Raw genomic sequence first — 26,437 nt, 5'->3', positions numbered from 1 at the left:
ATGTGTGATGCCCACTATATATTTCCTCCATTTCATGATGACTATAATAATAATAATAGCAATAATGATATTCTTAAAAAGTTGTATACTGTTATAGTAATACTAACATTATTATAAGAATACCCGATATATAGGTAACGTCGGTGACGGAGTACAGAAAAATTCACGTGGAAAATTAGTACAGCATTGTTAACGATGGTTGAAGAAATGAAGCGAAGGTAGCGAAACAAAGCAAAGCAAAAGAAGCCACAACTTCTGCTCTCTCTCTCTCTCTCTCTGTGAAAACCCATTCATTCCTCTCACTTTCTCTTTCTCTCTCCTTTCGACACTTTTTATTTTTTTGAGTTTCGCTGGAGATGCTGTCGACGTCGCTTCATTCTCCGGCGACGGAGTGAGAATTTCTTAAACCCTACTATACCATGCAAGAGACGCTTCTCACACTCTCTCTCTCCCACCAAGACATTCACATTCACCCTAACGCACCGAAGAAGAAAAAATCTCAACCGAAACCGGGAACCGACGCGGCTTCTCGCGCGTCGCGGCGCGTGAGCCCTGCTGTTTCTCCTTCCTCTGCCGCCGAGAAGTCTCTCCCGAACGGCGACATCTACACCGGAGCCCTGTCGGGGAACGCGCCGCACGGCACCGGAAAATACCTCTGGTCTGATGGGTGCATGTATGAGGGAGAGTGGAAGAAAGGAAAAGCGTGTGGGAAGGGAAGGTTCTCGTGGCCTTCAGGAGCCACATACGAAGGGGAATTCAAGTCGGGTCGAATAGACGGGTTCGGGTCATTCATCGGTGTCGACGGCGACATGTACCGTGGGTCATGGGTGGCAGATAGAAAACACGGTTTCGGAGAGAAACGTTACGCTAATGGTGACGTGTATGAGGGCTGGTGGAGGTGCAACTTGCAGGAGGGGGAAGGGAGGTACAGGTGGAAGAACGGGAATGAGTACGTTGGGGAGTGGAAGAACGGTGGTATTTGGGGAAAAGGGGTTTTGGTTTGGGCTAATGGGAACCGTTATGAAGGGTATTGGGAGAATGGGGTTCCTGTAGGGAAGGGTGTGTTCACGTGGTGTGATGGAAGCACGTGTGCTGGGAATTGGGGTGAGGAGTTTGTGAAGAATGTGGTAGAGGTGGAGGGAAGGAAGAGATCTTCGGTGGATGGGTGTAAGAGTGTGAGTTTTCCCAGAATTTGCATTTGGGAATTGGATGGAGAAGCTGGGGATATTACGTGTGACATTGTTGATAATGTGGAGGCTTCTATGTTTTATAGGGATGGTAGTGAATCCGAGAACGGTGGAGAAGCTTATGGGGTGTTGAATTTGAACAAGAGTCCTTTTTGGTCTTTTGATGGCGGTGAGGTCAAGAAGCCTGGTCAAACTGTGTCGAAGGGGCATAAGAATTATGATCTCATCCTTAATTTGCAACTGGGTATCAGGTATTGTCGATTGCTTTTCGAGTTTTGTGGTTAGATTCAGTTTTAGCTTTGTGTTATAAGTTATTTTGAGGAATTGTTATTCTTGTAGATTCACCGTTGCCAAGTATGCTTCCATTGTGAGAGAGCTTAGGCCTGGGGATTTTGATCCCAAGGAGAAGTTCTGGACGAGGTTCCCGCCTGAAGGGTCTAGGATTACACCCCCGCATCACTCAGTGGACTTCAGATGGAAAGATTATTGTCCCATGGTGTTCAGGTGTTAACAAATCTGTATCAATTTTCTTTGATTTTTTTTTATCATTTCTAAGTATAGAAAATTGATTGTGTCTACGATACTAATTATGTTTATGTCTTGGTGGTTACTTGTTGGTTGGTTGGGTATTTAGACATCTAAGGGAATTATTTGCCATAGATCCTGCGGATTACATGTATGCTATTTGCGGAAGTGACACACTTAGGGAGATGTCTTCTCCTGGCAAAAGTGGAAGCATCTTTTATCTCACTCAAGATGACCGGTTTATAATCAAGACCGTCAAGAAGTCTGAAGTCAAGGTTAGTTGGAATGAATTAATTTGAATTTTGAAGACAAAACTATTGACATTATAATTGAGTGAGGTGAAATTTCGCTTTCAGTTCTGGTCACCTTGCACTTTTGTAGGTGTTTTGTAATAATTAGCTGGTGTCCATGTCAGGTGCTGATCAGGATGCTTCCAAGTTACTACCAACATGTTTGTCAGTACAAGAACTCCTTGGTAACGGCATTCCTGGGCGTACATTGTGTCAAACCTGTTGGAGGTCAAAAGGTATATTTTCAAATTTGTTTTTTTGCAGCAGTAAGGTGATTTACCATCCAAATACCTTTCAAAATGTAATGAGAACTTGTAATGTCATGCAAAAAAACAGATCCGGTTTATAGTTATGGGCAATGTGTTTTGTTCGGAGTATCGGATCCATAAGAGATTTGACCTCAAAGGTTCTTCTCACGGTAGAATGACGGATAAACCGCGTGAGGAGATTGATGAGACTACCACTCTCAAAGACCTTGATCTGAATTTTATCTTTCGTCTGGAACAGTCTTGGTTTCAAGAACTTAAATGGTACAGATCTTGCCAAGTTGCATATTCGATTCCACAATGACCCTTTTGTGTTTTTCTTACATAGAGTCGGTCTTATGTAATGTGGCTTTGCTCAGGCAACTTGATAGAGACTGTGAGTTCCTGGAAGCAGAGGGAATCATGGATTACAGTCTTCTGATTGGCCTTCATTTTCGTGATGATGACTCGGTTGATGAAATGAAAAGTTCACCATGTTATTTGAATTCAGGTATTGGTATTATTTTCTCATTCTGTATTTCCTTTTCAAATGTTAAATCCCCTAGGGATATAAAATATTCTGGGTTATTGATTTACCAGGCAAGAGAGACATGCATGATGATGAGATGCACATATGCCGGTAAGACCTTGTCTCTATTTGTATTTTAGCTTCCTTATTTTTACTAGTTTATAATTAGCCATTTTAAATTATTCTAGATCTCCTTGCATTTTTCATTTATTAACTGATAGAGGACAATGGTTGGAGATTTAGAAGTCTTGATGCGCTTCTGTCAGTTTCTGGCCTGACTATTAATGTAAATTCCAACTCAGCATTTCGTGTACAGATGTAGTCAAATAAGAGAATATGGATTCTTTTAATTACACACCAATTCTCAGTTACTAAATGTCACCCCTATATGATTTATAGGGGGTATAGCATTTTTGTCTCTAACATCATCTATTGCTTGTACCCGTTGGTGGCCAATTGCTTTCCTTTCTATACATGTGTCGTGTCCTTGAGGTTTGTTGCATATGGACCCGGACCAAGAGCAGAGAGGCTAATTGCTTTCGGTCTTAAAATATCAATATGGCCCATGCACTTGCGAAGCGCCAAGAGGATATGGCCGCAAGTCATGTACAGACAAATCACTGTATGGTGATTAGCATTATGTTAGCCATTCTTTCGACCTGTCCATTAGAGTCGACTTATTGATCTTTTTTAAGATTATGTCCACAATGGGTGAGAATTGAGATGCACCGAAAGTGACCTGAGTTGTACTGCCAAAATTGGATGTAGTTTTGTTGACATTTGAAACAAATTCTGGTGGGGTCATTTTGATTTTTTAGGCAAGGCCAGAGCTTTCTTTTCTAAAGCCAAATGGTAGCTGACAGGGATTTTGATGGATCAGTGATGTTTTCTAGGACTTGGGAAATATATTTGTGCCCCAGTAACAGATGATAAATGTTTTCATTTTTTGTAAACGTTCCAACATTTTTTTTTTCTTTTTCAAACCCAAGTGCAGGGTATACAACTTATAATCTAGTCACTAACTATAGAATTGTCATTACTTCCTGACAATAAAACCAACCTATAAACTATGGTAATCTTGTTTCCTCTTAATGACAGCTGGTTTGGATCCTAATCATGCGAAAATACTTGATCCATAATTATGATTCTTGATATTCCAGGGGACCTCTAATCAGGCTGGGAATGAACATGCCTGCAAGAGCTGAGAGGGTGTGTAAGGCGGGATTGGATCAGCAGACGGGTAGTGGAAGCAGCAACTCTATCCCTTCACGGAGCTGTAGTGAGATCTCTGATGTAATCCTCTACTTTGGTATCATTGACATTCTCCAAGACTACGATATTAGCAAAAAGATAGAACATGCATACAAGTCATTGCAAGTGGATCCCACTTCCATCTCAGCCGTTGATCCCAAGCTATACTCCAAGAGGTTTAGGGATTTCATACACAGAATCTTTGTAGAGGATAAATGACAAGCTTGGAGACAAAAGACTATGGGAGAAGTGAACCGGGACCAACTCTGGCATGCTTAGGTGACACCCCATGATCCATGAAATGTTGCAAACATGGGTGATTTAACACTGATGTTGGTGTTGAAATTAGATCCACAAGATTGGAATATAATATGGTTGTAGATGGCTAAATTTTTCTCGGCCATTTTGCAAATAGGAGGGGGGGTTACTAGAACACGGATGCCATTTGTTTTTTCATTTATGTTGGTGGGGGGTAGCGGGTGGGGGGAAGGAGGGATTATCACATTTAGCTTGTCCAGGGCTTGTGATAATTCTTTATTTTAATTATTGCTTTCGTTGTGGATGTGGACATTGTGGGGTGTGGAGAGATTCAAATTGACCCGGGAGGGGGTAATAAATGTACAGACAGTCAAAAAGATTGATAATAGAATTGAATTGAACATACATTTTTGGTTGGAACAATCAAAAAGAGACGGTTTACCTGTAGAGCAAGAAAGAAAAGTTCCCAGAGGGGGACCCCATTCTGGCCCTCAGTCTCTCTCTTTCTGTCTCTTTGATGTGCATTCAAACGGGTTTTTTTTTTCCCACTTTTGCAGTAATGCATAAAAAGAAGAGAAAAGCAGAAGGAATAGGTGGGTGTTTCGTTGGTTCATGACCCTCCTTGAATAAACGGAGTTTGAAAAGTAGAATAACAATAATACAGGGTTATAGTATGTCCCTTTTGCTTCTTTAGAACAATACCGATAGCAAGATGCAAACAAGACGACAAACCAGTCACTTCAATGTGGACCAGTGTGGCATCTGATAGCTATTTATGCATGTTATGCCTCGGCATTTTAATAATGACAAAAATGATGGAACTTGACATTGAAGTCTCCGCTTCACTCAATACGTAACCCCACAAAGACAAAATAAAAATAAAATAGTGATGGTGATATCTCATAGGGTCAAATCAGAAGGTGAAAGGGAACGGTGGATTTTCTGTTGGCAAACGGATCCTGCAACTGTTGTGTGCTTGCTGTGATTTGGCAGTTTTTGAGCGTGACAATGTCTCGTGTCCGACATTACTGGAAGTGAAACATCCTTGTATAAATAGTAATTATACTGAATCTGGCACTGCCTTCTTGCTATCTGTTCGTTTTCTATTTCTTCTGAAAAACACTGGATCCCATTCACCCATTCATTTTGATTGTTTATAATATTTTGTCAATGCTTATTTTTTGTGGTCTTTTTAGACATTCGATAATAAAGTGATATTCTATTGATTTAAATTTTCATATTTTATAAAATTAGTTTTCAATTAATGATAAATCGAGTTTTATTTTTTATTTTATATATCTTTTCACTTTTAAGGAGTTAAAAGACTTCTTCATAAGGTGGCAATTATAAGTCTAATATTGGAAAAGATAAAATTTAAGTGTAATTTTAAATATTTTTATACAACTTGTTAATCAAATTTGAAGTTTTACTTGAATAACTCAAACAATAAAAGTTGACGTGAATTATTGAAGCACAACTTTAATTTTAACTAAAGAATAACAACAAATAAATTTTATATTTAAATGAAAATGTCAGCGACGCATATTTTAATACTTTCTATTATTATATTGAGTTTATTGGGGAAAAAAAAGATATAACTGTGTAATATAATTTTTAGAATACTTTAGTATTGATTAAAATTATTAAAAATTACAAAATTATATTATAGATTGTATTCTCTATTTAATAAGTTTACTTGTAATTTTATAATTTTTAATAAATTTAATCTAATAATAAATAATATATTACACGGTGCATTATTATCACTTTGTTTTTATTAAAACTCAATTGAATTTTGTTTTCAACAATTAGTATTTCATAAAGGCTGTATTATTAAATTTTATTTTCGTATTAATTTTGTTATTATAGCAGTGTTAAATCTTGTCAAAATCTCAATAAATTTTGTATGATTGTTAAAATTAGTTATAAAGTATTATAAATATTAGACTATGACTACAATGAGAATGTATCAGGCTAAAAGGCTTATAAATTAACCTATTTAGATCTAACCTGACTCAACTCGTTTATTAAAAAACTAGATTTAAACTTTTAAAAATACTTATTTAAATAAAGAGATTAGACATAAACTTTAAAAAAAAAAAACTTTCATATTTTATTAGATCAACCTAATTAAATAATTATATTATTTTATAATTTATATTTATTTATTTATTTGTAATAATTTTATATAAATGTAATTATCTAAAATATATATATATATATATATATATATATATATAATATGTAATGTAAAACATAATTTAGTATTTATACTTTAATAATATAATAATTATAATTATACTATTAGAATATCAATTAAAACTTACTGTAAAAAAGTTATTAATTAAAATTTTATACATATTAATGTATATATAATATAATTTAATATTTAATTTATAATAATATAATAATTATAATAACACTATCAAAGTACCAAAATTAAAACTTATCATAAAAAAACTATCAATTAAAATTTTGTCTGTTCTAAAATATCTTAATCTTTTATTATAATTCATTCATTCCTAATTTTATTCTAGTATTTTTAATTTAAATATTTTTCAACTTTTTAACCCTCAGATAATTCTTCAAAGTCATTACTACATAAATAAAAAAGATGTTATCTTTGACAATTGTTTGTTGAATTTTATGTTCTAGTCTCACTTTTAGTTTTTCTTTTTGTAACAAATATCTTAATTATTAACTTAGTATTTGATATTACATAATATAGACATAATACTTTTTGAACTATTTGAGATATGAAATTTTGTGAAGTTATTAAATATGATCATGTTGAGATATGATATTTGTAAAGTCATTTATGTATATATATATTTTTTATTAAACATAATATTTAAATATAATTACTTATCATATGTTATTTTATTAATAAGAAGTCTTTCGGCTTGCTAGCCTATTGGCTACTAGTTCATTGGCTTACTGGTATGTAAAATTTAAATGTATGTTATTTAAAAGCCTTAATATTAAATATACTACTAAATAAGTTATTGAACAAAGTCAGATTTCTAAAAAAGTCAGATCAAACTTAAAAATTTAGCCTATGGATCATAAGCCTAAACTTAAACTCTAATTTTATGTAGTAAACAAGGTTTATTTAAATATAAGCCTAGTCCGTTCTTATTATTATCTGTGACCAATATTTTAAATTTTGATATAATTTAATAAGTTAAAATGAAAGACTGAAGTTCAGGAATAAAGATAATAAAATTATTTGTACATATATATATTTGTAGATAAATTTCTATAATAACAAAAATATTTATATTTGTGAATATTTGCGAGATTGATTAAAAGAGTATTATGTGCCCACACGTTAATGGGACAGGTATAGTATTGTGGTATCCTACTTGCGGGTACCTCAATTTATAAATTAAATAAAACGTTTTTACGTGTATAAAAGTAAATATGATTATACCTTCGTTGTTTTACACGTGTGTTGAAATTTTTGCTTTTAAGTGTCCTGAATTTAAATTATATTTGGAAGCCGATTTGGGGTGGTCAAAAAACAAACACTCCCTAATATGAAGCAAACATTTCAATTGAAGGAGCAATTGATGGATGAAAAGTTGGTAATAAAGTAGTGGCTCATCACAGTAAACACGCATCATTTTACACCCAATAAATGATGTCGCTTTATGAATCCATAGAATAATCAAAAAATAAAATAAACACCTACTATATTAATCCATTTTCTCAATATTTTAAATAACATTTTTTAATTTCGGTCATGAATTGTATCTTTTTTCTGCTATGTTCACTAATTTTTAACTGAAACCGTAAAGATATTAGTTGTTTATTTGACTGGGAATATGTGTAAAATCCCTCTTTTATATTGAAATTAATTTATATTTAATAATAATATTATTAAAACATAATTAACAAAAATTTGTATGCTTTGTATAAATAGTACAGCATGAGAACACAAATTAGAAAACTTGACGAATTTATAATATTTCTTTAAAAATATATAAATATATTCTTAACAGAAGATTTCTCTTTTAAAATGAATAAAAATACATTAAATATTTATACATCTATTTCATAAAATTTTATTAGATCCGAGCAGTTCCTTTTCCATAACTTCTTAATGAGTATGATCCTAGAATAGATCATCTATCTCCATTCTTTCTTTTTCAGTACCTAAAACATTTTAATAAGGGTGAGTATTTTCCGTCCACTAAATTTCTTTTATTATATCTTAACTAATAATAATAATTAGAATCGTAGCCTAATACTTTATTCTAATTTATTCTCATTCAAATACATATAGTCATACAATCGTCCATCAAGCACATACAACATTTCACTTATTATACACACATTTCAATATTGACCTGTATGTTATTATACATGTGCCATATCATTTCAATTCATGTGTCATGATACATCTGTCCCAGTAACACCTGTCGATGTACTGCAACACACATACCATAACAACATGACCTGATCTGCTACGATACATATATCATATCACAACTCATCTATATTACTTTTCATCATAATAATTGCCCCTGTGATCCCTTGAGGACTTCTAACATGGATAGTTGCTGGATAGCCGCAACATCACGAATACACGTGTGTTGCCCTGGCCCCTTTTAGCAAAGGAATAGTCAGGAGTTGCGTCGGGAGATGCGGGTGTGGCCTGTGAATGTTTATTTTCAATAATTTATTGTGCACCCTTTTCATTACTAACATTCACAATCCTCATTTTCCTAAGATTTTTCAAATCTTCTCCTTAACTCTATACTCCTAGTGTATCGCTGTACTATTTATACTCATTCTCTTTCTCATTCTCAGCATTTCTCATTTCTCATTTCACATTCCTTTCTATCAATCAGCATGTCATGATTCATGAGTCACAATTTATATAAAAATTCATAGATTACAATATACATGATAACACAACCTTCAACGTGCTATAGTTTATATTATAATCACTCTGTTTCAAATTACGTGAACTCATGCATTATAACCACGCATCATATTCTCATTTCTCATTTATATATGACATGCTTTCACTTCCAATCAACATTTCATTCATATTTCCATCATTCATTCATATACCATACACTTCCAATTTCAATCATTCTATTCATATTACATACATTTTAGTCATCATTTCACATCTATACTTATTACATCATACAAGTCCAACATATCAAATTATCAGGCAATATCACATCATATCACTAATGCAATACATCAATCATATCATAGAGACTACCACACAAGCTCACACCATACAATCAGTATAATCTGCCAAAGGTCAGACACCTTCGAACTCAGCTCAATTCGCACAATACCAATATATGTAGTCTTCTAACTTAAAGTTCATTATCGTATATCTTTTAGTATTTAATTCATATACACCCTTAGAAACTTAGTTTTGAAACCTCTTAAAGTTGTCCTAACTCATATCTTTCTTTAAAAAATTTGATATTATCAGTTCAAATAAACTCAAACCTTTCTTTATGTCAAAATACTCATTTATCATATGCTATTATCAAGATCTACCGATCTTTTCTAAGTGAGATGCCCATGTTTCTCATATAACCACTAGATCTATATATACATATAAACTACAGCTAGAAAATACTCCCCTTACCTGATAATGGTTCCTCCAAATTAGTTCTTTGAGTGATCTACAGAGAGATTTCACAGTATCCACAGAGAGATCTTCCAAAAGATAAGATTTCCTAAGTATTTTGAGGTAGAGATCTTATCATGAGAAGAGAACCGAAGAAAAGGAATGAAATAGAGATCTGAGCTCCGAGAAACTTACATATATCCAAGAAGAACGAATGTTTGAGCTCAAATCTGAAGAAGATCGAGAGTTATTAGAGGTTTTCTCTGAGAAAGGAGAGGGAGAAAATGAAGAGGATGGAGAAGGATATGTGATTTGGTTGAAAATGAAGATTTTAGGACGAGAGTTTCTTAAATATCTCTCAAACTCGCAACTTTCTTGCTACAGCGAAAAAATCAGAAGTTTTCTTCTTTTGCTGTTTGTCATTCTAGCTACAACGAGAGCTCCTCGCTACAGCGAGAGAGTAGCATTCTCGCTACAGCGAGAGATTTCAGCTACAGCAAGAGGGCTCCAGAATGTTCTATTTTCACCGCCTTATTCTCGCTACAGCGAGATATCCTATAATTTACATCAATTAAACACTTCTAATTTCAAATAACATGCACAAACAACTAATATTAATTGTAAAAATAATAAATTACAAAATAAGGGTGTTACAATATGAGAATCATAAGATACATCATTTATAGTATTTTATTTTAATATATTTCTGGTGAGTTAATAGGATTAATAATTTTTGTTTATTAATTTAAAAATTGTATTGCATATTAATAAGTTAGGATAATTTTTTTTATCATCACTTTGTATTATCATTATTGTTATTTTTAAGTATTTATTGTTAGTCTTATTATTGTTATTATTTCGTGTATTGTATTTTTTATTGATGTTGCCAATACCGGAATAAAGTCATAATTATCGCTATTATTGTTATTACTATTATTATAAATGTATTTACGTTGATTTTACTTTCATTATTATTGTTATTGTGATTATTATTACTTTTTTTTATTGTTATTAGTATAATATTATTATAATTACTAATATTGCTAATATTATTTTTATTATAATTACTATTGTCACTGTCTCAACATCACTATATTATTATTATTGTATTTTGTTGTTACTGTTAATATTACTGTTATTATTGATATGATTACTTTTATTATTATTGTTATTGTGATTATTATTACTATTTTTATTGTTATTAGTATAATATTATTATTATTGTCACCATTATTATGTTATTGACACTCTAATTAATATATTTTTTATAAATTTTTTGAAATAGTTTATAATAAGACTTTTAGAATAATCGATTATATATGTGAATTTGATTAATAATTTTTTTATATATATTATTAATTTATTTAAAGATTGTAATAGATTAGAGTATCTTTTATACTCAATTTATTTTTAATAAAATATTAATATTTAATAAAAAAAATTATTCTCTTCATATTATTTTTTATTTTTATTTTATTTTTTATTCTCTTGTTATCAGTTGAATTCTTAAAGCCCTACATTCTTTTGTTTATTTTAAAATGTTTTCATGAGTGATGCATTTTTTATTTTTAAAAAACACCATAAATTTGTATTTGATGCTTTTAAGATGTAAGCTCGAAATGACTAACATAATACTCATTGTTTGATGTTGAAGGGTTGGTCTAAAAAAATTGAAGTTTTTTTTCTCTGAATTCACAATTTTGGGCTTCGTCATACGCTCCAACCAATTAGCCCAATAGCTAGCTTATCTAAGCTAACTCTTCTTCGGCCTGACCCACTTTTAAGCTATGTTTGGTCGACCAAAAAAAATACAAAATCATTCTGGCGTAGTATTTAATGCCATAATTTATTTACTATATCAAGTTATTTATAAAGAGTTAATATTGGTTTTGTAGATTTTGTGTTAAAATAGTACAAAAATTGTATGTGTAACCCTTATTGTATTTGCTTTCAAATTGATATTAAACATCTTAATAAGATTTTATTTAAATGAAAATATTATTAAAATTATTAATTATTTATTTACAGGGATTGCAATTTATGGAGAATAACACGATATTAGTAAATTTTTTGTATATTATATAGTTATTCTTAAATAAGAAAATGACAAACACAAGAGTTTAAAATTAATTGAAAAAATGAAAATAAAAATAAGTTAATACATAAAAATACAGGAATTTTAGATTTTAAAAAAATTATTTTTTTTGCTATAAGATTTTTAAATTTTTAAAAACTTGTCTTAGTTTATTAAAAGATTATTTTATTGACACCCTGCTAAATTCTTCGTTGTGTCTAGCGTTGATTAAATAAGAATAAGTATTGATTAAAGTATTAAGGAAATTAAATTTTTTCGAAGTAAAGCATCCTCCTTATTTATTTGAAGTAATAAATAAGTAAAGATGAAAATAAACTTGAGCAGTTATGAGTCACAAAACAAAGAGGATACGTGATGAAGCGAGAAAAAGTATATATAAAATTAATCTTATTTTTAAGAACAATTACGATATAAATGGATATCATGATATGATAAATTACCTGATTTTTAAGATTCAATATATTAAAAAATATTTGCAATAATTTTCAATTTTATTATATTATTCTGTAAGTGAGTTTCTTAAACTACATATGTGTATGGGCAAATTGATGAATATACACATCAGAGGATAGCAATGTTTGCATATTATATTTTGAGAGCTGAAAACCCTATCCCAATCCTATCCATGATTTCTCATTTCATTTGGTTCATAATTTTTGTGACTTTAGAAAGAAAAAAGGAAATGCACAGAGACAAGATTTGAGGGTGTGTGTGTGGAAGGGACACGTAACCTTCGATGCCATATTTATTAAAAGTTAATTAACACTATTATCCTTTTCTCATCATCCATAGTAAACTAAATTTTTAAGAAAGGATTGTTAATTTGGCCGTTTTACAAGGCCAAATTTCTGTTTTGTTTCGATTTGTTCAAACAAAAACTTGGATTTAATTTTAGTATTAAGTTAATGTACCCTTAATCATCAAAGTAATAGTAGTTGATAATGGGACCATTGGAATGCCATTTATTCTGGTCAATTGAAATAAATATTTCTTTGAAAATCTTACGACTTAATACAACACTTCAACAATGTTAATTAATTCCTCCAAATATGGCATTTAATAAGGTCTTTTGAACTAATTTAAAAGCAACACTAACACCTGTCTGTCATAAAGAAAAACAAATCAGTGTTCACACTCTACACATGAAAACATTTATTTTAGAGATAATAATAATAATAATAATAATAATAATAATAATAATCATATTTTCTCTTTAAAAAAACAAAAACAAAGGAGTGGAGAAGACATGGCTATTTTTAGTTGAGAAAATTCATACACTCTCTAATATATTTTTTAACCCAATTTTAATTATTAACTAAAATTTATTAAAAATATTAAAAAAAGTGTGTAATATAATATGTTGCTATTATTATTATTTTCAATCAGCAAAAGACAGGAATGAAAACATGCCAGAAGATGTTGACCCATCCACCGAAATGGAACAGTGAATGGAAAGGGGAATGTGCCTTAATAACTCCAACCTCATCAAATCATTGGCTGTGTCTGTGTTTCGTTTCACCTTTCAAATTTTCTGCTCTATTCTACTGACAATAACCAAAAGAAAGAACACTAAAAAGGAAGACAGTACCAGAATCCTGGGTGTGTCTTTTGTGGCACAAGACTTTTTGTCGATCGTACAAAACACACACAACCGATACTAAAATGTATAAGGTATAAGGTTGTAGCTTGTCACATACACACCAACGTAACACCTATATATAGAAGTGTATGGTTGAGGTTGTCGCGTGTTACTGTTACTATTTCTTTTGCATTTCGATTTGGATTGGGGGGAAAACAGATAAATGGTTTGTGAAGAATCTTCATCGGACACTGCCCCATCTTCCGAGTTCTACAAAATCGCTTCTGTTGATTCTTCTTTTTCCTCTGCCGAATCCAGCTTTCGTGAACTCGATGATGCATTCCTTCAGGTTTATCACTCTCTGTTTCACTGTTTTTCGTTTGTTTTGATGATTGCTTCTTAGTGCGATTTTGTAACCGATTGATTTGTTTTGGATTTTAGAATCTGTTTGCGTTGATTCATTGACAGAAGATAATATTTATTTCTTTTTCTAGTTCTTGTACTCCCATGGATCGACCGTTTTGCTATGTTACATTTTCTTTTCACTTGAAGAATTGGAATCAGGATTAACGCTGTTTTGATATGTATATCAGTTTGCACTCTGCATATTGATTTTGTTGTTTCGATGCAGAAGCTTTACTATGCTTATGTAAGTTATCGTATTAAAGTTTGAAGATTGTGCTAATAGCATTTTCTCTTCTTAGATATAGGCAGATGATGCAGGTAGAGTTTGAGAGCTAAATAAATATTTCTGAAATTATAAAACTTTTCTGGAAAAAGAAACATCCCTTACTATTTATGGAGAAACTTTCAATTCTTCAATGTGGAATTTGGGGTGGTAATATTGGTCTCGATGGATATTATTATACAAGCTTTCTGAAAAATGAAATATAATCTTATACTTTATAATATATTATTATAGGTTGTTTTCTTTCCCTTTTCTTCGTCGCTGAGTTTTAGATGATATGGGTTTGTTCTTATTGCTAATTTGTTTTCCAATTTACAGACTCAAGCGAGAATTTGGCTTGGAGAAGTATTGCAGATAAGACTAGATGAGCAAATTATTATATCAGAACTACTTGCTGATGGAGAATTGCTGTACGTATTTTGATAATGTGTGTGATGGACAATGTTGTTTTAAAATTTTTAATTTTACTTATGATTATTATTGTTGCTAATATATTGTATTTCGAAAACTAATTCGTAATATATTATGTTTGCATTTCTATTAAAATTTAAAAGCTACATTTATCATAAAGATAATGCAAATACTAAGCCGATTATACGATATTTTTATTGCGTTAATTTTGGAAAGTAGATAATTAAAATTAATATAGTTTAAATGATGAAGTTAAAAAAATCGAGGATAAAACTTTGAGAATTGAAGAAAAAAAAATAACGAAGGAATCTCATTGTGACCACCTGCATGGAAAGTAGTAGGAATTAGAAAAAAACATTTTTTTTAATCTGTTTGTTTCTAATTTTTCATGATTTTTTTTCCAATAAAAATAAAATCCGTGTTAGAAGAATTATAACAATCATGTAATTTTTTAAAATTGAAAACGATAGTTTCTGAAAAAAAAAAGCTGATAAAAATTTACACCACAAAGTTTTTTTTTTTTTTAATAAATCTAAAGAAATGAGCCTTTATCAATTACTGACATTCATTTGTGAGTAAATCATTGTGCTATAATAACATTTTACATAAAATTTCTGAAGATATTGGGAAATCCTAAACGTTCTTATGTTTTATTCCAGGCAAATCTACAGCTAGAATCTAATAAACTCTTCATGAAAGAATTTGATTTCGCCAGAATATAAATAGAAGAATACTTTTACTTTGTATGTTGTGAGTAGAATTTAATTCCTTACAGAGGAAGCTCTTGCATTGGCACTTTACATTGTTTGGAATCTGAATACAGTTTAATCGGTTTTCAGGTTTCAAGTGTCAAAAGTTGTGTGGAAATTTCTATTGGCAAAACACATGGAGCTAAGACATTCAAAATTTTACAAAAACCAACCATTTGCTTCTAAGAAGATCAGTGGGAGATACAGGCCTTATTCTAATGTTGATTCATTTCTGAAGGTAAATTGTTTGATTTTTACATCTTTCCTTTTGACAAATTCGGCAACAATTCTTATATTTTCCTTACTTCCTAGAGAATGCAGTTAGAATAATTTTTTAAGTGATCACACAGATTCATACCAGAAAACTCATTACTGATCAAACCAACATAGGGTAAATTTTGCATTTTCATTATAGTTCTGAAACCAGCAGTTTTCCTTGTTATTTCATTTGAATTTAGTGGAACGTGGTTGTATGGAGAATGGGTGTAGACTTCTGTAATCCAATTCGGAATCCAAATTGAAGCACAGTCCGGGATGTTTATACTGTTGAAGTTTTGCTCAACAATTCTTTAGTTCTTCCTCCCAATGTAAATGTGTTGAGAGCTTCTGAATTATGTAATGACTTATGGTCTTTTCTGTTTTGTTGTAATGTTCTGTTTTTTGTGAAATTAAATTGCACCACCATGACGATTTCTAATGATACTCGTGACATGAAGATTCAAAATAATTATTGACCATTACATCCGTATCAATTTTAGTTTGCAACTCTGTATGTTATGCTGATACTGACTTATTTGAAATAGTATAAATATATGTAAACATAGGAATACAGTAAAGACAAACTCTGAAAACTTATTTTATTCATTTATATTTCCAACTTTTGAATTATGTAAACAGATAAAAGTAACTGGACATCTATGTAATCTCAGTATCTTTTAATTCGCAGATTTGCAAAATTTTGGGACTTACTGGTGTTGACCTCTTCTCTCCGTCAGATGTAGTTGAGAGAAGAAACACTCGAAGAGTTTGTATGTGTATACGTTCATTCTCCAAAAAATCAAGGTCTATGAATATAAATGTAAGAATTCTTCACAATCTTAATTTACTTGCCCCTTCCATTTTATTCTCAACATAATGGTTTTTACTAACGTGAAAATGTGGTGACAGGTTCCAGACTTTGACATTGTGACTTGCATGGTAGCCATGCCCAAGGATTTGGTTGGATGTATCCGTAGGAGCATAGAGCTGTCTCATAGCATCCTAGCAGATTCCTCAGATAGTTATTGTTACCAAAAACATGCAAGAGGAAAATCTAGACAGGTGTGTTTTTAATTTACTATTCAATTAAAACAAAACATTAAATTCTTTTATGATTGGGTATGATAATAGTGCCAGAGGTTAATTCCTCACTTCCACCTATCCCTTTTGTATCCAAGTGCTTTTACCTCCAATTTAATCCCAAAGAGAATAAGTAAATAAAGTGCCAATGAATAGACATTTTTGTTAATGCCATGTGCTTTACCTTGTGCTTCTAGATTCTACCAAATCATTTTGTTACTTGTATCTCTAAACTATGATGCTTCTGTAGGGTTACTCAGCTACAGGCTCCACTAGAGACTGCAAGCCATATTCAGACCAATCTGAATATACAGAAAACCAACACCTAGTGCTTCAATTTGATGGCTTAGGTACGGACGACTTGTATGATTATACATCAGAGACAAACTACGACGTAGAGTCCCCCATGGTTGAATTTGGAAGTGTTTATATGCCTGAAAATTTTGATCAATTGGGCATTCAAAACCAACATAGAAATGAAGATTTTAATGATGATTTTGAATTGTTATGTTCAATGGAATCATTGCAGTGTCATTGCTCTAAGAATGTAGAGCATGATTGTGAGCTGATTTGGTCATCATCTCATCCTTTTGGGGATTTACGTGCTGACCTTATTGGTATGACCTCTCATTTAGATAATAGAGTCGAAAAAATCCAAGAAAGTAGGTTTATGGACTTCGATTACTTTGAGCATGTGTTGTCAGGTTGGACTCCTTCGAATGACAGAATACCATGTACGATAGATGCTAGCTCGCATGCAAATGATGGGAAGGACCCGGATCTGTTTCAGGAAGGAAATAGTACACCAAATGTGCCTCAAAGTGTTAGTTCTCATGGTTCAAACCCAACTCCAAATACTACTGAAAATGGTAATTGTTTTGAAATTGGTGACAATATGGAGGTTGCTGGCATGAGCTGTTTGTCAAGGGAAGCATTGAACTTGGGAGATCAATTTGATGCAGAGAACAACTGTCAGAACATTGAGTCTTTTAAATTGAACAATGACAAGAGTGGTCACTGGGACAAGATAAAAGAAGAACATGAATCTCAAGGCATAATGAAATGTAAGGAAATGGCATATGGTATCACTTACAATGAAAGATATTCATATTTTGTAAAGAAATTTGAGGAAACTGAGCATTCACTATATTGTTCTGATTGGTACTTCAGAAATTCTAATTCTTCCGATAGAACTGTACCTCATAGCAATGACATTAGCTCAACTTCACTGAAAAAGTTACTAGCATATGAAGAGAGGAACTCTCAAGTTGATTTAAAGTGCTTGGATAATGCTAGTTGCAACCAATCTGGTGAGTGTCCGTCCGATCAGTCTTATTATTTGCCTGAGTCTTGTAAATGGGATCAGAAAGGAAAATTTGCTATGACATCATATAGAAATAATGGTAACAAAAGTTCTCCATGTATTTTGGAGGATGGATTATATGAGGAAACTACACCTTGTAAACAGAAAACTTCTGAAATCTTGATGTCCAAGGTTATGTTGTCCTCTCTACGAAACGAAGATGTAGTTAGTGGAGCTGCTATTGAGTTGGGCACTGATGGTAAAGAGCTAAACAATGATTGTCTTGCTCTTGCATCAAATTCTATAGGTGTAGATGACTCTGAAAAATGCCCAAATATTGGTGATGAAGTTAATGATTTCTGCAAAGGTGTCGCAACTCAATACATGGGAAATGGAGACGGAGGTCAGAAAATACTACTAGATTTAATAACTAATAATGTAGTTCCTGTCAACTGTGATGATCAACGCTTGAAACTTGAATTGAATGATGGTCATCAAGCATGTCAATATGAGAAGGACCCTTTCTACCTTTCAGAACATACTCATGTAATTAAAGTAAGCTGTTTTGATATTTTTTCAGGCAGGCTTGTCTTAATCATACCTGTATGCAAATTGAGTTTGTCTTGAAATTTTTTATATAGGAAGAAATAAAACCGGATGATGATAGCCTGCACTCCTTAGAAAAAACAGACGTGGGAGCTATAGAAATACCAAAAGAAAAAACTCAAAAGAGGCTACTGCTAAGATCAGTGTTGGGTGGTGCAGCTGCTGTTGGTTTGCTAGTCATGGTTTTGCACCTAAGGTTTGTGTTTGACACATTTTATAAGATTTCCAGGTAGTGCTGACTATTAGTCCATTGATTTGACTTTTGGTCTTTTGTTTGATAGGAGGAATGGTGGAGAAAAAGCTGCACAACCAAGTATGGCATCTAGTCATAAAGGCAAAGAGAAGATACAGAAAAAATCACCTCTGAAAGTAAAGAGGATAAGTACAACAAAAGGGATTTATCCAGCTGAAAAGCTCAAGTTAAAGTAATAAATATTTAAGTCTCTTACAGATAATGAGAAAGGTGTAAAGAAAAGTTTCATCCTATTTTACAATGTTTATCAAATTGACCCCGGGGAATAACAATTTTGAAAAGCTCTTCCCAGAATCTTTTTTCCCCGTTTCAAACATGATAATATAGATTTCACCCTTACTCTTCATTGCTCCAAGAATCGTATTGAGCAGCTATGGTAACGTGTATCTTGGTTTCTCATCCTTCTATGACCTTTCACGCCATGCAATTGAAAGACTTTTGACCATATAGGGGTATTTTTCACAAGAACTTGTCAAGTTTGGATTATTAAAAAATTGACTAAATTAAACTATCTTCCTTTAAAAAAAATATGCTTCAATTATACTCTCATTCACTCTTATTTTAAAATAGACAATCCCTTACATTAAATACGCTTTGTAACGGATAAGCATGCTTAGACACTTGCCCCCAAAGTCCTAATTCACTTGAACCATAATTAAACTGTCAAGCTGAAGTTACATTGGGCTAGGTAAGTTTACAATTTTATTTACATGTAAATCTAGTTTATAACCCCCCAAAAAAATAAACCAATTTTGAACTTTAAAGAAAAGTATATGCTAAGGTGATATATATTATATCTAATTCAATTCCATTGTTGGCAATTAGTTGCACACGATTGACGAATCTGCCATAAATTGGTCTGTAGAAATGATAGGACTAAATTAAACAACACATACATGCATTCATGGATACACACGTATGCATGTATGTATATGAAAAATCTAATGTCAAAGCCAAACCCGCTAAAAATGCAGGCAGTCAGGCACCTTTGACTTCAAAGGAAGGTTAATTGATCATTAGAACACTGTTATGAAGCTTCAGTTTCACTTTGCATAACGAAGGAAAACAGTGAATACTTAACAAGGAGATATATCTTTCCATTCTGAACAGAAAGCCTTGCTCCGGACACAACCCAATATCCCGGAGTATCTTCTGGTCCTCTAATCATTTCTTTTGTTTCAACAAACCTTTGAAGCTTAGGTGTGTGGACTGGTGCAGGGCGTGCAGCAGAATATGTAGTTGAACCAATTGTCTTATCACCTGGCTTTGGATGACCCCTTTGTCCCTCTTTGGAAATAAATGCTAAGATGCCCCCAGATTTGATGCTGAAGTGGCCAAGACTGGAGGATTGATCCCACTCAGGTGCCTTCTGTAGAGTGGCACCAATGACTTTGGAGAAGCGCAACCTTAAAAGGAGACACTTCTTTTCAACTTGTAACTGAGCTCCTGTCACAATGGAAACACTATCATCTGATTCAACAGGAGCAGTACAAACATATGAGAAGCTGTTCCATTTAACTTTTTTATGGAAGCTGCAGTTGTACGAGTTACAAGACAAGTATGCATTTGCATTGTCTGAAAGTGGTAAGGACTTAGGTAGAGAAGCCAGATGCTGCAGGTGAATGGCCAACCGGTTGCTTCTTCTCCCTTCCAATTGTAATCTCAGCCCAATCACTGGTCTATTACCTACATCTACCTGCCATCAAGGAAAAAGGAGCCAATGCATGTAAAATGCATAATAGGAGATATGCATGTAAAATGCATAATAGGAGATATGCATGTAAAATGCACAATTGATATTTGGTAGTATGATGATAATAGGAGATCATTATACCATCAGAGGCTAAATAACCTATTAGGATTAGCAACATCAAATTAGAATATTCCCGATAATTATATCACAATAGAGTTCTGCAATTTTTTATGTGTGCAAGGATTATGATCAATGATATTTCAGTATTTCAGTTTAACTCTGTCAGAAAAAAGAGAAATTAACACACCATGCCATACAGATTCAACAACTACCCTTACTTTCTTTTTGTTTTTAACAATAAGAAAAAGGAAAGTATATGTACAGAAACTAATCTCCCTTTCTTTATGTTTATAATAAAAGGAAAGTAAAAGGAAAGTAGGGACCATTTTCTTTTGGCTCACAGTTTACTAGAAGTATAGAACAATAAAAGTGCGGGGAACTTCAACTCATAAAATGCACATTAAAAATGAAGGATAGAAAACTTACTGGAATTGTATTTATGTAAAGCTTAGGACCCAAGATACTAAATCGTAGCCAGGTGTTCACTTGATGCTTCCAGTGAGAACCAAGACGTATCTCACTAAGCACAGGTGCCCATTGTCTTGGTAGTTGAAACTCAAAGAACTCATGGAGATCTTCAATTGGAGGCTTGTCTGTTTCAGCAGCCACCGTTCACATGCGGGTTCAGGTAACTCAGTTTCAGACAGATTTTATTATACTCCTAATGTTCTTATTTGTAAAACTCTCTTAATTAAACCACACAGATAAATAAATAAATAAAATTAATTAACGCATTAGAATTACAATATTCCAAGTTTATTCTTATTTAAGTCAAACTCTAATATCAATATATCATATTAATTGTTGAGAAGTTAGAAAGATTTAATATTTATGAAAGATAAATATGGAAAAAATATATATTTCTAAAACTTTGTAAAGAATCTTATAAGATCATAAAAAATCTTTGAAAATGTCTTACAAAGAAAAATCAGCAAGTGTCTACTGGTAAGAGTTATATGTACTTGACCTAGTCTAACCCTTTGAAGCGTTACAGCATAAGAAAAATCTGCTAGTGTGCTAGACCCAAAATATGGTCAATTGTGCTCCCTTCAAAAAACAATTGAGATTTTTTGTTTGTCGATAATAGCATTTTTCTTGACATAATGATCATTTTCTGAAATTTAGGTAGAATCTAAAAGGACTCATATTTACTGTTCTGTGAAATATTTGTGAAACAAAACAAATCAAATAATTGCTTACAACGAAGATAGAGATTTATGGCGTGGCTCACGAATCCACTTCCTCGGGTACTTCTCAAAAGGGATGTCAGAGGGAGAAGAAACATTGATATTACATCAGGTTCTGAGTCAATAGTATTTAACCATTCAGTATGATACATCTTTTGACTGCTTCCACCCCTCCTACTATGCATCACAAAAAGGTTCTGCAAACCCAAATGAGAGAATTTATGGATGATCAATTTGGTTATGAAATTTAAAAAGCTTTTTTTTGTTTGTAACAAATGTTAATATTGTGAAGTTATTGATGCTAATTGTTACATTAAATGAGAGCATAATAGAACCAGCATTTCTTCATTACATTGGACATTAAATGTTAATATTGTGATGCTAATTGTTACATTAAACACAAGTTCTTTCAGCGGCCATTGACAGAGTAACATACTAGGGAGAATTTAAAATTTCAAAGTGAATTATTTTATCTAAGAAAAGAAGAGATAATTAACGAGTAAACCTCCATTTTGGTCCTGAATATTCTAAGTGTCATTCGTTTTAACCCTTAACTTTGTAAAACATTTCAAATTTCATTCATTTAGTTCTTTTTCACTAACACGTTTTAATTGGCATTAAGGATTAAATTGAATGAAATTTTACAAAGTCAAACACTAAAGCAAAAGTTTTGTAAAGTTAAAGACTAAAGCGAATAACTTATAATTCTAGGGATCAAATATTAACTATCTTCGGTTTCCACTAAAACATGAAGAAAGGCCATAGCAACTCAATAAAGATGTGCAATGTGACCTCTTTTTCATTACTTAAGTCTTCAGAAGCTAGGCAATGCTTTTCTGCAGAATCCATGAACGTCATGTTAGCTGTATCCTTCAAAAGCTTTTGAATACTTGTTGGAAGAAGATATGATGTATCCTCTTGTCTAACGTATAACACATCCTTCCCTCCCATGCTCACCCCAACTATGACATGAGTTCCAAAACGTTCTATAAACCTTGCATGAATCAGTAGAAATTACTTTATCATTATAGAGTTACACACATACAATTTCAATTGTGTTATTCAATGACATCCTATATCATAATGCAATAAAAAATAGAATTAAAAAACAAAGTAGAACTTTATCCAATGAGTCAAGAACAAACCACACAGGCACATTAGAAACCATATCTAACCCAAAACCACAAGATATTAAGTATATGAATTATTCTCACTTATATGTTGCTTAACTTGTATCCAACGTGAACTGCACTTGTCACTCTTGCAATTTCTAACCTAGAATCTTTTTGATAGGTATATTATATTTACTTCTTACCACAATTTGAACCTATGACCTTAAACCCGCTCACCTTGCCAAGGCCTCAGGGTCCCATGATGATGGCACAGCTTCTTTGACATGATCAAGGAGTTCACCATGATATCTTTCTAACTCAATGGCATAGCGTTTGATGAACCACCCATCATAAGCAAGAGACTTGATAGAAGCCAAATCTTTTATACATCTACCAGATAACCCAAATGAAGCACAGAAATGACCAGATGCAGTTTTGCCTCCCAGACACATTTCTTGGTTGAAGTATTCCAACATCTAAAAGACATCATAGGAAAATTAACACCATTCTAAATGTTAATATAAGTGTTTAACCATGTGGTAATATATTCATAACATGCCTGTTGCAAGGTGAGAACTTCTGAATGGATTCTATTTGATTCCCCTCTGACACATTTGATAGAGATTGGAACATTTGGAATTGAAATCCCGCCAGGAATCTCAAGATGACGGCATTGTTCATCATTGATAAATATCAACCTTGAACCCCTCTTAAAGTTGTCAAAATCTATATCTTGTGTTATGTCAAAACCCAACCCAATTGAGTTTATTGCTTTCTGGGCTGCTTCCAAACGCGAATCTCTTGGTGCCATTACTCAATTTGAAGGTCTAGCTCATGCAAGCAACACACATGTTGAACATAAGTTGAAGGCTCAATTAAAGTCAAGCCTAGTCAACAAAAGCGAAGACTTAATTTTAAAAAACATTCTGAAGTTTCATTGATCTATTAACTAAAATTTGGGAGCTAAAACTGGTGCCATTGATTTGCCTTCTCTGAGCAGTAAGGAAGTAGCAAGGAAGCAGGATCTCTTATTCGGTTGTGTTGACTTGAATGGATCAGGTTTTCATGCTTCAGACTTTTTTGGTACACACAATAAAGTATCTGTTTGACTGTCAAATTTAGGATTAATAACTTCATTTTAAAATTATAAATTATAAATACTAAATATGAATAATTAAAATAGTAGTTAAATTAAAGTATATATATTAGAATTTGTAATCAAGTTAAAAAAATCAAATAATTTTATATTTATGTGTTTAAATTGATAAAAAGAGATGAAATATAATCAAATGAACAAGAACAATAATAAAACCATTATTTAAATTATTTGTAATAGAATTCGAATGGAAAGAGTTATGAATGTATGATAACCTGCCTATTTTCTCCTTCATCTGTTTTGGGATAGAGTACTCTTTTTTTTCGTTGTAAAATTGTCCAAATGATGAAATGATAACTGTATTTTTTGTTTCATTTCATTTGCCCATATCTCATTCTATATTTTACTTACTATTGAATAAGGAAACATAATCTTCATTTTAACCGTTTGTATGAATTGTATTAATTTATAACTATCACATTCCGGTGTAAATAAATCATATAAAAAAATTACAATAAATTTGTTGTACCTTTTACATGATTTTTAAAAAAATGAACGATGTTTTAAAATTGAGAAAAAAAAATACATATTTTAAAAAATATTTTAAAAATAATATAACTCAATTATATATATAAGGGACTAATCCAAAGTGTTAACGGAGTAGTGTAAAAAACCATTACATTTACATGTCATCAATCTTTTAACGACAATTTGTTACAAACCTTACAATAAATAAGGGAAGCCAAGAACAACAACAATAATAATAAGAATAAGAATAAAAGAATAAGATTTGCTTTTATATATATATATATATATATCTATCGTGAACTTGTATTTTTTTACTAATAATTATAAAAACATTATGTTATATATACTTAATTTTATATATTTATTATTCATATATTTAAATTTTTAGAAAATAGAAAATAAAAAATATTTTTTTTACAATAGTAATCTACTTTTATTTTTTATTTTAATCCTTTATCATTTAAATTTATTTTATATAGGTAATTTTAAAAAATATCATATTTTTTTTATATTTTTTACTTTTTTTTGCTAAATACTGATTACTATCATTATTCACTTCTAATGTTTCTTTTTTTATTATATTAATTAATATTTTACTTATTTATTATATGTGCCAAAAAAAATATTAATTATTGAGGACAGATTTATTAAAAATATTAATTTTATAAAATGAGAATAAGAAATAAATAACTAAATTGCTAAAATGTTATAAAAACAAAGGAAGTCCCACTAAAAAAAAAAACTCCTTAAAAAGTTAGGTGGAAGCAGCTGGACCTCACCAATTAATTAGTTTTAAATATAAGAATATGTCTTTTTTTTTAAAAAATTCACTGCTCGTTATTTTATTATTTTCAAATTTTAATTTTTAAAAAAATGTTTAATACACTTTAAAAATTAGAATTTTAAAAGTATTTATAAATTAATTTTAGAATGTAATTTTTAGAAGAAATTTTGTTTTTCTCAAGAACTAAATCCTGGAATTTATTTATAAATTACTTATAGAAATCAATCTTAAAAGTGATTTTATATTTTAAAAAAATTAAAATTTAAAAGTAATTTCGAAAATAACTTTTAGAATTTAGTTTTGCAACAATATTAAACGTGCTTTTAAAAAATTAAATTCAAAAGTCAATAAAATAAATAGGGTAAATAGAAAATAAGAATTATGCAGATAGAAATCCCCATTGTTTAATTATAAATATAAAGTAACTGCTATTTAGGCTTCGTTAAAAAAGAAAACATATAATTTTTTTTTATCAAAAAATAAGTTTAGTTATATTGTTAGTCTTTATATTTTAATTTATATGTAATTTTAATATCTTAATTTTGATTGCTCACATTTGATTTTTTCAAGATTTTATTATTCAAATTATCTTTTTTATCATAAAATTTTATTCAATAAACTAAGAAAAATATAATAAGTATGTAATATATTATTAATTTATGAAAATTTACCATATTTATATATTAATTAAATAAAAAAACTTTGTTATATTTTATCTAATAATTTATGAAATCAATTAAATATTACCTTTTATTATTTTTTATTATAATAGACTTGATTTAAATAATTAAAAAACAGATAAAATACATTTAAATATTTAAAATTAAACAAATAAAAATCACAAAATAAAATAAAATATACTGATAAAAAGTACAGTTAAACTTGAAAATTATTATTAATGTAAATTGTTTTGTATTTTTTAATCGTATATTGACACAATTTTTAATTTCTTATAAAATGTCATAGAGATATTTAAAAATAAAAAATTCTCTGTAAAAGACAGCT

The 26,437-nt window shown here is 31.1% G+C and overlaps 3 protein-coding genes across 7 annotated transcripts; 2 read left to right on the top strand and 1 right to left on the bottom strand.

Moving 5' to 3' along the window:
- Positions 1–208: 208 nt before the first annotated feature.
- LOC113854575 (phosphatidylinositol 4-phosphate 5-kinase 1-like) lies at positions 209–4,407 on the top strand. The gene is made up of 8 exons (XM_027485651.1): positions 209–1,438; positions 1,527–1,691; positions 1,822–1,987; positions 2,128–2,238; positions 2,339–2,532; positions 2,628–2,758; positions 2,848–2,887; positions 3,937–4,407. The coding sequence occupies exons 1-8, from the start codon at positions 420–422 to the stop codon at positions 4,244–4,246; spliced, it is 2,136 nt and encodes a 711-aa protein (XP_027341452.1). The 5' UTR covers positions 209–419; the 3' UTR covers positions 4,247–4,407.
- Positions 4,408–13,365: 8,958 nt separating this feature from the next.
- Positions 13,366–19,295, top strand: LOC113853735. 5 transcript variants are annotated; one of them, XM_027484313.1, is made up of 9 exons: positions 13,417–13,656; positions 13,784–13,913; positions 14,571–14,662; positions 15,503–15,650; positions 16,359–16,490; positions 16,580–16,732; positions 17,001–18,608; positions 18,695–18,855; positions 18,941–19,191. In XM_027484313.1, the coding sequence occupies exons 2-9, from the start codon at positions 13,788–13,790 to the stop codon at positions 19,086–19,088; spliced, it is 2,568 nt and encodes an 855-aa protein (XP_027340114.1). In that variant the 5' UTR covers positions 13,417–13,656; positions 13,784–13,787; the 3' UTR covers positions 19,089–19,191. The 5 variants fall into 5 exon arrangements, with proteins under 5 accessions (XP_027340113.1, XP_027340114.1, XP_027340115.1 ...); XM_027484316.1 differs by lacking the exon at positions 13,417–13,656 and adding an exon at positions 14,269–14,402 and having other exon boundaries at positions 13,800–13,913; XM_027484312.1 differs by having other exon boundaries at positions 13,366–13,913; positions 18,941–19,295.
- LOC113853737 (MACPF domain-containing protein At4g24290-like) lies at positions 19,191–24,072 on the bottom strand. The gene is made up of 6 exons (XM_027484317.1): positions 23,584–24,072; positions 23,262–23,500; positions 22,705–22,906; positions 21,926–22,109; positions 21,152–21,318; positions 19,191–20,608 (listed from the first exon to the last, which is right to left on the bottom strand). The coding sequence occupies exons 1-6, from the start codon at positions 23,833–23,835 to the stop codon at positions 19,940–19,942; spliced, it is 1,713 nt and encodes a 570-aa protein (XP_027340118.1). The 5' UTR covers positions 23,836–24,072; the 3' UTR covers positions 19,191–19,939.
- Between the last annotated feature and the right edge of the window lie 2,365 nt (positions 24,073–26,437).

This window comes from Abrus precatorius, unplaced genomic scaffold (assembly GCF_003935025.1).
Source record: "Abrus precatorius isolate BTA unplaced genomic scaffold, Abrus_2018 Scaffold11, whole genome shotgun sequence".
Classification (NCBI taxonomy): Eukaryota; Viridiplantae; Streptophyta; class Magnoliopsida; order Fabales; family Fabaceae; genus Abrus; species Abrus precatorius.
This window is presented reverse-complemented; position numbering and strand designations above follow the sequence as displayed.

Excerpts from the sequence above, each read along its gene's own strand:
- LOC113853735 (XM_027484312.1), top strand. The coding sequence starts at position 13,788 with ATGGTTTGTGAAGAATCTTCATCGGACACTGCCCCATCTTCCGAGTTC. Across the intron at positions 15,651-16,358 it reads ATGTTGATTCATTTCTGAAG|ATTTGCAAAATTTTGGGACT; the intron begins GTAAATTGTTTG and ends TTTAATTCGCAG. Across the intron at positions 18,856-18,940 it reads GTCATGGTTTTGCACCTAAG|GAGGAATGGTGGAGAAAAAG; the intron begins GTTTGTGTTTGA and ends TTTGTTTGATAG.
- LOC113854575 (XM_027485651.1), top strand. The coding sequence starts at position 420 with ATGCAAGAGACGCTTCTCACACTCTCTCTCTCCCACCAAGACATTCAC. Across the intron at positions 2,239-2,338 it reads AACCTGTTGGAGGTCAAAAG|ATCCGGTTTATAGTTATGGG; the intron begins GTATATTTTCAA and ends GCAAAAAAACAG. Across the intron at positions 2,759-2,847 it reads ACCATGTTATTTGAATTCAG|GCAAGAGAGACATGCATGAT; the intron begins GTATTGGTATTA and ends TTGATTTACCAG.
- LOC113853737 (XM_027484317.1), bottom strand. The coding sequence starts at position 23,835 with ATGGCACCAAGAGATTCGCGTTTGGAAGCAGCCCAGAAAGCAATAAAC. Across the intron at positions 23,501-23,583 it reads AAGTTCTCACCTTGCAACAG|ATGTTGGAATACTTCAACCA; the intron begins GCATGTTATGAA and ends GATGTCTTTTAG. Across the intron at positions 21,319-21,925 it reads CATAAATCTCTATCTTCGTT|ACAAGCCTCCAATTGAAGAT; the intron begins GTAAGCAATTAT and ends CTGCTGAAACAG.